Source organism: Staurois parvus, unplaced genomic scaffold (assembly GCF_062004578.1).
Source record: "Staurois parvus isolate SC_StPar_1 unplaced genomic scaffold, SC_StPar_1.0 ptg000024l, whole genome shotgun sequence".
Lineage (NCBI taxonomy): Eukaryota > Metazoa > Chordata > Amphibia > Anura > Ranidae > Staurois > Staurois parvus.
Window position 1 is genome coordinate 757,355 of NW_028317820.1, and position 12,259 is coordinate 769,613.

Below are 12,259 nucleotides of genomic sequence, written 5' to 3' on the forward strand. Positions count from 1 at the left end.
TCTTTGCTTATAGACATTTATGCCAATTGTTGCTATTCATTACAGCAAGCCTACCCCATGTTGAGTGCCTTAACCTCCCCAGCGGTATGATTATGTCCATATTTTTGTGCTCAAATCGGTACATTTTTTTGCATGGAAATATGTAGTTTTTTATTGTAGGCCTGTAATTCTTAGGAATAACTCACTGAAATCTGTCCAAGCAAAAGTCTAGTAAACATCCCGGGTATGATAAAATTTGAAATATGGAATCATAAATTATAATATAATACATAATCATAAAAAATAATAATATAATAATTATAAATTTAATTCAATAATGTCATCAAACCAAAAACACTGAAATTTGAAATAGAGCACCAAGTTCGCACATCAGTGAGGTTAGTCGCAAAATCGTTTTCAGTGTTTGACCAAGTTATCTTTAATTCCAATAAAAACTTCCTGCTGGTTTATCCTAACTTGTATGTGAGTCCATTTTGCAGTTGTGATTGACTTCGGTCATGAGAGCATAGTGGTGTCAGCAGAGGTTGGGCTTTCAACAAAAGGTTCAGATTGTCAGGGAACCCATAACAATTACTAAGCAACCCTTAAGGGGGTAGTGCTACATACTGTAGATTCAGGTTTTATTTGATCATGCCCGTTAACACTGGTAGAGCAATTTGGCCAAACTCACCATTTGGCACAGCGTACTACACAAGCTGCTTTATTCCTTTCCAGCCAGCGATAAAAAAACGTTGTTTTTTGGGCTCCTAACCCTTCCATGTTCTATCCAAAGCTAAACAAAAGGTTCTGGCTTTAACCACTTGCACATTACCTTTACTATGAGCAGGCAACAGCTGCAGACAGGGCGACATACACATGTGCACAGCCCGATGGACACAGCAGATCGTGGCGCTTGGTACCCAGCCACTGTGAGTGGCCAGGGTATCATGTGATGGCAATGACCAATCATAGCAATCACATGGTTACAATGTAAGAAATGCCTCTTACTAAATATCTTGGACTGTCTACTTTCCAAAAAGGGGCAATTTGGGGATGTTTGTACTGTCCTGACATTTTAGGGTCTCAAGAAATTAGGCCGTCAGTACATCAGAATTGATCAATTTTCAGTTATATATTTACCATAGTTTGTAGACTCTATAAATTTCACAGAGACTATACAATATACACTGATTTGAGTTATGTTTAACCAAAGAAAGGTAGTAGCCTATATTTTGGTCTAAATTTCTGAAGAAAGATTATTTGTTTGCAAAATGTTATAACAGAAACTAAGAAAAACATGTTTGTTTTTCAAAATTTTCAGGGTTTTTTTAAATAGCAAAAAATAAAACGAAAACCCAGTGGTGATTAAATATCACCAAAAGAAAGCTCTATTTGTGTTAACAAATGATATAAATTTAATTTGTGTACAGTGTTACATGATCGCTCAATCGCCAGTTAAAGTAGCACAGTGTCGAATATAAAAAATGGCCTGGTCATGAAGGGGGTAAAACCTTTCGGAGGTCAAGTGGTTGAATACAATTTTAAATTGTGTTTGTTATACATTTTATGTTTATCTTCCCAGAAGTACATATGTTTTCTTCACTCCAATGCATTTCTTGAGAATTCATTTTTCATAATATTACATGTTGATCTATTTCTATAGATGCAGCTTTGGATGTCTTCGCTCCTTCCCAACAGAGGGCTCTTGTCACCAATGACACCATCCTCAACTGCACCTTCTCGGTGGATAAACAGCCACTGGATCTTAACTTCCTGGCCGTATTGTGGAGTTTCCAGGGAAAAGTAATCCTGAGATATGACAACAAAGGCTTCTCCACCCAAGATACCAGGATGTCTCTCAATGTGGAATCCCTGAGGAACGGATATGCTTCACTACACATATCCAATGTGACCATCTCTGATAGAGGCTTCTATACGTGTTCCGTTATCTACAGCCCTGAAAGCAAGAAGAAGGAAATTTTATTCAAAGTGTTAGGTAAGGGCACCTACAGGATAAAAATGGTAAATGTCGGGTAAAAAGGGTATTAAAGTAGATTTAATCTGTAACTAGACATTATTTAATTTCTCAAAGCATTGTATATCATAATTCTGGACCAAGCCTACCCAGTATGACTGACTGTGGCCCCTTGTTGACCACACAAATGAGGCATGTAACAGGGTAACAAAACAAGAGGAATATGCGGGGTGTTGTCACCTCATAACAGTAAGTGGCTGAACAAGGACCTTCATGGCTAGATCTCCAATTAATATTTTAATGAAAGATATATAAAACAATTACATTTATTATATTTTTCTCAGGGCAAGTTTCCAGATCGTGAAAACAGTGGGCTATACCTACAGTATGTAATATGTGTTAGAGAGGCTGCTTGTAGTCTCCTCTGGAAGTCTATGTGACAGGGTGGCAACACAGAAGAACAACTAGAAGACAGTGATAGAATGCTGTCACCCCATGACAGGAAATACTTGAAGCAGAACTACATTGCATCTGAGCACCACAAACCAAAAACACCTGTAGTACTACCCCCTTAGGGGTTGCTGATGAATTGGGTCCCCCTATAGTTCTGCACAGCCAGGCAATCTGCATTCTCCACACAAGCTTGCATCCAGAGTCAGAAAATCAGTCCTTGAGATTTGGTTTTGTTATTTATTAAGGGGATTTGAACTGGGATAGGGTAAGGGGGTAAAGGACGCGCAAAGGGAACCAGAAACTGAGGAAAACTTTCTGAAACTATGCACAAGCTTCTCTTCTGCAACACAGTCCCTGCTGGAGAGCTAGCCAGCATCTCCTTTATGTACCACCCCAGACTCTAGCTGAAATTATCCTCTTCACCCAGCAATCTGGAGATTCTCCTGAGCAGGAGATTGTGCTCGTGTTCCTTTAAATGGGTGAAAAGTTACTAGTAAGGGGCTAATTTGGTTTCCCACCAGAGTGCTCCTTCCCCTATCCACCCAGGGGGTACAGGTTACTCATTCAGATCCTCTGCTGTACCTCTTGCGGGTTGGCTGCTGGGCTGCTCCTTCCCTGCCATACAGGTGGTCCTTGTTCAAGGGGCCAGTGAGTTCCAAGCTTTCCTCCTTTCCCGCTCCAGGCTTGCAGGCAGGCCCCATCCCACTAGGCCTCCTGGCAGCCTTCTTCCTTCAGCCTCACATCTTCCTCTCTCCCACACTTTACACACCCTCCACCCAACTCCTGCCACTGAGCAGGCTCCAGCATTTTTAAGGGAGTCCCAACCCCTTTCCAAGCCTTCTGTTGGGAATTGGCTGAGGTCCCTCAAGAATGAAGCCAGCCACACCTCAGATCCACCCACTGCCTCCAAGGCCTTCCTCCAAAAGCCTCAGAGCAGGGGGAAATTCCAGAGGGGTTGACCTGCATAGCCTCTTAACCCTGACCACAATTTGACCCCTCTGGCTATTACACCTAAGCTGCTACTCAGCTCCTGTCTAACCATTAGGATCTAGCTCCCCCTAGCTAAACTAGGAGGGTGCTCCACTACTATTTAATTCATTTTTATTGTTCAAAGCAAACTTCTCCATCCATCTATGTCTCCATGCTTTATTTTAGTGAGAAATCACTTTGAAAGGTACTCCCTAGTATTTCTGGCCATGGCTATCTTGAGTAAGAGCAGATGATTCATGTAGCATGTACTATACGGAATCCATCTGCCCTTAGCTCAGATACACAGACCGGATGGTGTGCTTAGATGAGAAAATCCCTCCTCCTTTCCTAAAGATTTCTGGGATGTATGCCATCATTTGCCTAGGGCTGGAAACCAGGAAGTTATCAAAGGATTTTAAAAGAAAAAAGTGTTAAACAAGTAGCTATGATATACTTTCCTATCTATTTACTAATATAAGCAGCATAAGGATTAGAAATAGTAGAGTAAAGTTCTGCTTTAAACAAGGACCTTCATGACAAGATCACTAGATATTATTTTAATAAATGCTGCAGGTTTAAAAAAAAATTTAAATTACTTTTTAAATTGTATATTAAAGTTTATGCAAGATTTTAGCAAGTGGAAATTTTTCCAAAGTGAGAGGAAATTTTCCCTTAGACAGTTTCTCACAGGACCAGGTTGCCCCAATCGGAAGATTTATTTTCTATTCCTGTTCTGATGACCACTCTAAAATTTTGGATTTCCCATCACTTTGTGACCACATAACAACTGTCATCAGGAAAAATAGAGTGGGAGAATCTCTTTGTTGGAAGGACGGAGAAATAAAAATCTAAATATGGGTTTGATCCTATACTACTGAACTAAAGAGACAGAATTTTAATGTTAAATACAAGACCCCAACTGTTCTGGCTCAACTGCAGGACCATAAACTTTATCACCAGCTATGTATACAGCTATACGACATGGTGTTGAATCTGTCTCTTGCATCGGGTCAGACAGTTTAACTCAATGAAGAAACTTACATGTTGAGGAAGTCAGATGAGGAAAACTATTCAATTGTTGCTTTTAATGGAGGATAATCATAGGTAGAAAAACGTTGATGTTGTAAGCCTCATGGAAAGATGCATTCAGGAAGACAGGATACAGTGGAATGACTACCAGAGAGAGGCAGGGGAGAGGGGAATACACAAATATGGTAAGAGAAAGAGCTCAGCTTAGACAGGAGGAGACAGCTTAAAGACACAGAGCAATAATAAACAAGTGATGGTCACAGAGAAATAATAATCAAATAGTGTAACACAACACCAACACTTTCACAAATATGTCCCACTGTAGATGAGCATTTCTCAAAAGCATATGTATCCCACTTCATAAACTGTATCTATGTTCTCTGCAGCTAGACCTCTACTCTCTATACTTAGTACGAAGGTCCACAGAAATACAGAAAATGCACTGGCCTGTAAGGCCACTGGATTCTTCCCTCCAGAGATCAAAGTAATGTGGTATAAAGATGGACAGACCCTAAAGAACATGTTCATGGAAAAGCCACAAGAGTATGAAAATGGAACCTACCAAGTCACCAGCACCATGACAATCACACCGACCAATGATGACCAGAACCAGACCTTTTCCTGTGGAGTCCAACATGACTCTCTACAAGAACTTCTGAAGAGGGACTTTCAGCTCATATATGAAGGTATGAATCATCATCCACTTCTCATGTAAAACATTTTTTAAATTGTGTCCTTACCTGCAGAGCAATTAACAGGGAGGTCAGAAGATGGAGCATAGTAAGACATTGAAGGCCCAATAAGGTACGCCAGACATGACATTTTGTTCATCCCTACCCTAGCACTGTTAGAATAAGGTTCTTAATAAGTTAGGAGTAAAGGGGTGACAAGGAGCAGGTGCAAAGTGATTATTTGGGGGGAAGTCTTATGCAACAGCGAAGGTGGATCCTTGATAGTGCCAAATATTGTAACTGCTTTATCAATATTCTTTTTGTGTGACTTTTTGCTGAATGCATTGGTCACATAATATAATTTAGTATCATAGGATTTTATTGGTATGGAAATTCTTAACCTCCACTTTAGATCAATGTGATTACTATAATAGTAACATATCTATCTATTGGTGTTTTATTCAGGATATTGGGTAATTCACCACTGGTGGTGAGATTGTTCCTCCATGTCTTCCAACTTTCTCTTTGGTGCTCAGCCCTCCCCAAGTCCTATAAACGTCCATATAGAGGATATGTTAAGAATACACTTTCTTTTCTTTAATCATTATTTTATTTTACATATATAGAAAAATCACCTAATGTGGTCACTGTGGTCTGTATTACTCTGGGTTTGATAACAACAATCGCAGTTGTGATCGGAATCTTTTTGAGGGTTCGAAAATACAGAAAAAAAGGTAATACTCATTAAACTCTGCAAATTGTTGTACTTTCTGGTATGCAGTGCTGGGACAAGGTCATCTAGAGCCCAGGAAAAACATACCAAACTGCACCCTCCCCAAGAAGTATAAGCAGTATGTGTCAGTAAAAATCCCCCCCCCCAAAAAAAAAAATCGAGCTCTAAACTGCATGCTTATTGCCTAAGCATAAATCATCCCCTTCCCAGTACAAATGCCCAAGCTGAAATCCCCCCTTCCCCCTGCTAAAATCCCACTCCCAGCACAAATCTTTGCAGACCTACCCCCCCCCCCCCCACACTGCCATGTCACCTCTTCTGGCACAAACCCCCCAAATCCCCCCCAGCACAAATCCTCCTCCCCATCCCCCTTCCCAACACAATTCCCTCCAAATCACTTCTAGCACACACACCTGAATTATTCCTCCTAGAACAATTCTTACCCCCTGCCACCACCCAAATTTCCCCTTCCAACAAAAATCCCCTCCCACCCAATCTCCTCACAGCTCCCCCCCACACCTCACTTGATGCAACAGTGCCCAGGGCACTCCTGCCCACCCCTTGTCCCAGTCCTGCTGGTATAAAAAGTATATTAATGTATACTGTGTGCTTACTGAATGTTAATGTTGCTAACAGCACATTCTATTTTACCTGTGAAATAAAGCTGAACTCCAGGTAAGGTTCTTATTGCAAAGTTATATTTGTTTAGTGTAGGCCGTTATAAGTGTACATATTATGTTCCTGTGGGCCTATTGTGGAAGTAGAGAATCACGGTTGTGTTTGGCGCTACTACAGTCATTGCTGAAGTCTTCTGGATCCTGTGCTGAGCAGCTTCCTTCTGTATAGTGAAAGCGGAGCTCCACCCAAAAGGGGAAGTTTCCCTTTAAGCCTTTGTCCCCAACTCTCCATTAAGGATTGGCACCTTTGGGGAGTGGGGGGGGTACCCGAATTTGACAGGTACTCGTTCCCTCTTCTGCTGTGATCTCCTAGGCGATCGGAAGCGGAAGTTGTCCTCCCTCCCCGTAGTCTACTGGGACACGTGCCAGGTCCCAGAAGACTACGGGGCCATTCACAAAGCACAGCACTTCTCGTTCATGCGCAGTGGGCACCTGGCTGTGAAGCCGTAAGCTGTCACCACTGGGTGCCCACACTGAAGATGCCGTTGCCAGGGAGAGAAGATGGCTGGTGAAAACAGCAGTGGAGAGGACATTGCTGGACCGAGGGACAGGTAAGTGTCCGTATTTTAAGAGTCAGCAGCTACAGTTTTTGTAGCTGCTGACTTTTTTTTTTTTTTTCAGGTGGAACTCCGCTTGAACACAGAGGATCACTCGCTTGGCTCAACTGCCATTTGTAGAACACATTTTTTTTTAAAGCACACCTTGTTCAATTACAGAATGCCTTGTATTAAAAGAAAAAAATACAGTGTTCTGTGAATGTTTACCATGCCGAGCGAGTGCCTCTTTGTGTTCATTATGCGGAAGGGCAGCTTCTTGCTACAGGATCCAAAAGTGCCAACTACTACAGTGACTCTCCACTTACCCAATATTCCCACAGGTATGGAGTATGTGTACTTACATTGGAATAAGGTAAACAAATGTAAATTTGCAATAAAACCATATCTGGTGCCCAATTTTACTTTCCTTCTTGGGCCAGGCAGTAATTAAAGCTAAAGTTGCCAATACTCAGGATTCAGTCTTTCATGTATGAGAGTATAAGGTGAAGAGCCGGCAACTCATTCTCCCAATTGGCTATGAATAAGGTTTTTTACCGAAACGTGTAAGCTGCTGTAACTTGCAAACTGTACCTTTTATTTCTAATGTACTGTTATCGGGAGAACAGGTTTCTTCACCTTATATTCTCATGATGTTTAAAGTGCTAGGAAGACACTGTGAGCTTTAGAGCACCGTTGGTCTACCTCCAGGGGGAATTAACCTAGGCATAGATTTTCATTTGTGGACTCATTCTTTAATGTAATCACTTACTGATAATGAAATCCCAGCTTAGGAAGTGTTAATGTTTCTGATAGGTGAGCAGCTTTAAAGTAAATTTTGCTGAATTGGAGTTCCGCCTCTCCTGACAGCCTAAACTGTTTCTCAATAACAAAAAGACATATTTTATTACAATTTGTTGACAATTTTTTTAGACTGGTGGCTAATACAGTTGTGGCCAAAATTATTCAACCCCCACTGAAATTGAGTGTTTTGGCCAGTTTGACATTGCTTTTGATCATTCAGTCATCTTGCTTACATTTACATTAAAGAGGCACTTGTAGGTCAGACAAATATAACATAACAGTTATAATGAAATAACCACAAATGTCTTTTCTGTGCTCACAGCATTATCAGTTTTATTCAACCCCCAAGTGACATTCAATCTTAGTACTTAGTACAGCATCCTTTTACAGTTATAACAGCTTTTAAACGTGAAGCATAGCTTGACACAAGTGTCTTGCAGCGATCTACGGGTATCTTCGCCCATTCTTCATGGGCAAAGGCCTCCAGTTCAGTCACATTCTTAGGCTTGCGCACTGCAACTGCTTTCTTTAAGTCCCACCAGAGGTTCTCAATCGGATTTAAGTCTGGTGACTGCGATGGCCACTCCAAAATGTTCCAGCCTTTCCTCTGCAACCATGCTCTAGTGGACTTGGAGGTATGCTTGGGATCATTGTCCTGTTGAAAGGTCCAACGTCTCCCAAGCCTCAGGTGTGTGACGGACTGCATCACGTTTCCATCCAATATCTCCTGGTACTGAAGAGAATTCATGGTACCTTGCACACGCTGAAGCTTCCCTGTACCTGCAGAAGCAAAACAGCCCCAAAGCATGATTGACCCTCCACCATGCTTCACAGTAGGCAAGGTGTTCTTTTCATCATAGGCCTTGTTCTTCCTCCTCCAAACATAGCGTTGATCCATGGGCCCAAACAGTTCTAATTTTGTTTCATCAGTCCACAGAACACTATCCCACAACTTTTGTGGTTTGTCCACATGGCTTTTGGCATACTGCAGTCGACTCTTCTTATTCTTTGGAGACAGCAAGGGGGTACGCCTGGGAGTTCTGGCACGGAGGCCTTCATTACGCAGTGTGCGTCTTATTGTCTGGGCTGAAACTTCTGTACCCACATCTGACAAATCTTTTCTCAGTTCCTCAGCAGTCACACGGGGACTTCTCTCCACTCTACGCTTCAGGTAGCGCACAGCAGTCGAAGTCAGCATCTTCTTTCTGCCACGACCAGGTAGCGTTTCAACAGTGCCCTTTGCCTTGAATTTGCGAATGATGCTTCCTAAGGTGTCTCTTGGTATGTTTAACATCTTTGCAATCTTCTTATAGCCATTGCCCTTCCTGTGAAGAGAAATCACCTCTTCTCTTGTCTTCCTGGACCATTCTCTTGCCTTCACCATGTTTGTAACCACACCAGTAAATGTCTAGAAGGAGCTGAGTATCACAGTCATTTTAAAGCTGCCTAATTGGTGCTTATTATGCTTGATTGCTGCTCGGTGACATCCACAGGTGTTTTCAATACCTGATGGAAAGCACCTGTATGAACCTCTGTTCTTCAGAGTGGTAGTCTTTAAGGGGTTGAATAATTGTGGCAATGAAGAAACCACATAAGAACCATTTACTACTGTATTACATAAACAATTGATGTCATTTTAGTTGCATTTGGGTAGTTACAACGTCCTTGTAGGATTTGATTCTGAATACAATTCCAAATGTACACTATAGTCCCTAAACCCCTTTACAGCATTGGGGGTTGAATAATTTTGGCCACAACTGTAGAAGTTACCTTTGCAACTTTAGAACATTTCATGCTGAATGGACAAAGGGGATCATGAGATGGTCTGGGGAAGAGTTGACAATGTGAAGGTCAGGGCTACTTATAGTAACAGTAAATTGGCCACAGGGACCTATACATAGTTAATATAAGTAGACCTTGACCTTCACGTTGTCAACTCTTCCCCAGACCATCTTATGATCCCCTTTGTCTATTCAGCATGCATCCTGTGTATCTTTACAGCCTTGCTTAAATATATATATATAAATATATATTATAAAGTGCATTTTGGACATGTTCATTTTGTTTGAAAACGGAGATGAATTTTCCATGTTAAGAAGCAAACAACTGAGCACAATCATAATCAATGTATTTGCAGATATGGGAGTTTTCAGATTAATGGACATTGAAGGTCCTACCAAGCTGATAGATGGAGAAGAAACATCTCTATACTGTAGAGGCACCGATTTCCCAGAGAACACGAGTGTGACTTGGCTGGAGAAGAGAGGAGAACAAGTCTACGAGATCTCAGAGTCCCATGGAGGCAATAAGGAGGAAGAGGAGAGACTGATGGACATAGAGTATGGGGTCATATCATGCAGAGAGGGACCAAACTACACATCTTCACTGACATTCAGACCCAGTGTGGCCAAACACAAAGATGTGACCTTCATCTGTAGATATAGCTGTGGGAAAGAGAAGAAAGAGAAAACATTTCACTGCAGAGCTATTTATGGTGAGGAATTTCTATTATTACATCCACGGCTTGTGTACAGTGTTGTCTATTATTGGTGTAATAACGTTAACACAGGAAAAATACCAATCTCCAATGTTCACCTTTCATACCCTCTCATTTTTTATTTTATCTGGGATTTTTTTATCTGATTTTTTTTCTGTATAAAAGATATCCAGAAAAGGGTTCCATGTCCTTTTTTATGGGAATAGGTGTCACACTTGCCACCCATTGTGCCCTTTGCTGGAACTGCTGCAGAGAAGTCTTCACGCTCCCAACAGTTGAGCTGATGCCTGCAGCTTCCAGCCATGGAACTATTGCTTGAGTTCAAGTAATCATCTATCATGTCAAAGAATCCAACCTAGCCAACAGTCTTCCCATTTCTGTTGAAGAATTGGGTTGGCGTGTCTGCCAGGAATTTCACAGACTTTTCTCATATGTATATATAGTGATTTTGATTAAGATTCCACTTTACATCAGGCTAGTAATGAATATTTGAGTGAAACTACCTATTACTAGGGGTCTGTGTATAAAAAAATTACATTCACACAGCCACCACACAGAACATGTTAATTTCACTAATAGGTTTACTTCCTTTGATTGTAAGCCCCATCTGGAGGCCATAATAAAGTATTTTCCTGATTGAGGTATTTCAGAAAAATACTGTATTATGGCCACTAGATGGAGCTGACAATCATAGGAAAAAAACAAAACTATTAGGCAAATTACAGTGATTATTCATGGTCATGTGTGAATGGTTGAGACATTCACACAGTGCATTCTGTTATAAACAGACGTCTATATGATTTAATCTAAATAGAAAATCCATGTGTATAGGTATCTAACATTTTTTATTAAAAAACATTTAACTCATAAGGTTTATGTTGTATCTAATTTCAGCTAAGCCTCATATCTTCACAGCCAGTATCAAGAAGTCTGATTGGCTCTGGGGAGTTGAAGTATTTGGTCACTTTGGAAAAATTTTATCCCAGAGATATCACACTTAGATGGACACATAGCGTGGGGAAGCCACAACAAGCCTTACCATCCACAGACACATTCACAGATATTACTGACGGGACATATAGTGTCTGCAGTGAGGGGAGAATTCCTGAGGAGCTCCTGAAGGATCCAGAATTCAGAGTGCAAGTGAGCTGGAAACATGACTCTCTGGACACATTGGGGTATAAGGATCTATCTATCAGAGACTCAGGTGAGTTACATGAGGCTGTAACCAACAAATATATATGGAGCGCTACCCCCTTAGGAGTTGATGAGTTATTTTCGCCCCCTAGCAGGGACAGAATGGCAACCCATGGGGCCCAGGGGCAATAAGGGATCATGGGACCCCTGTGTCCTTGTCCACACTCAAACCATACCCAAAAAAGCCTATGAAAGGTATCAGGGGCATCTCATGGGGCCCCCTACTGACCCCGGACCCTCAGGCAGTGCCCGAGTGCCGGAAAAGTCAGTCCTCCCCTGCCTCCTAGTCTCTCTGGACCCCACTCTGAAAGCCCAACCCTTGTTGACACCACAGTACTCTTCTGGCCAGAGTAAATTATCACCAGAAAATAGACTCGTACACAGATTAGAGTGAACTGGTATTTTGTTTATGTTAAACTTGACTGTGCGCACAGTAGACCAGCATAAAGCATTATCTGTGTATGCAATGGTAGTTATCACTCTTAGCAACTCTAAGCAAAGAAACAACACATACAGCAAAATCTCAATCAGTGCTGGCAGGCCTGATATTTAGAGTTTAACCGAGAACCTCAAGTTTGAGGTGTTTCTTGTCCCCAGTGAGCAAAAAAACCTACTAAGGAATAAAACTAGCTCACTTCAGGCTCTCAGAAGTTGGTGGAGATACGAAAAAGAATTCTTCAATCAGGGTGGATGTTGCTTCACTGCAGCGAAAGGTCTTCTGCAGGCTCTTTGGGGCCCAGTT

At 41.5% G+C, this 12,259-nt stretch overlaps 2 protein-coding genes across 2 annotated transcripts in view; both read left to right on the plus strand.

Annotated features, from left to right (window-relative positions):
- LOC149472050 (uncharacterized) overlaps window positions 1-12,259 on the plus strand; it is a 481,288-nt gene that overhangs the window by 280,276 nt on the left and 188,753 nt on the right. The window lies entirely within an intron of this gene.
- The window catches only part of LOC149472053 (uncharacterized), a 35,067-nt gene that overhangs the window by 1,488 nt on the left and 21,320 nt on the right, over window positions 1-12,259 (plus strand). Inside the window, exons 2-5 of the mRNA XM_089693519.1 lie at window positions 1,643-1,975; window positions 4,792-5,091; window positions 9,961-10,349; window positions 11,215-11,527. Of these exons, the coding sequence (XP_089549645.1) occupies window positions 1,643-1,975; window positions 4,792-5,091; window positions 9,961-10,349; window positions 11,215-11,527 (1,335 nt within the window). The remainder of the gene's footprint in view (window positions 1-1,642; window positions 1,976-4,791; window positions 5,092-9,960; window positions 10,350-11,214; window positions 11,528-12,259) is intronic.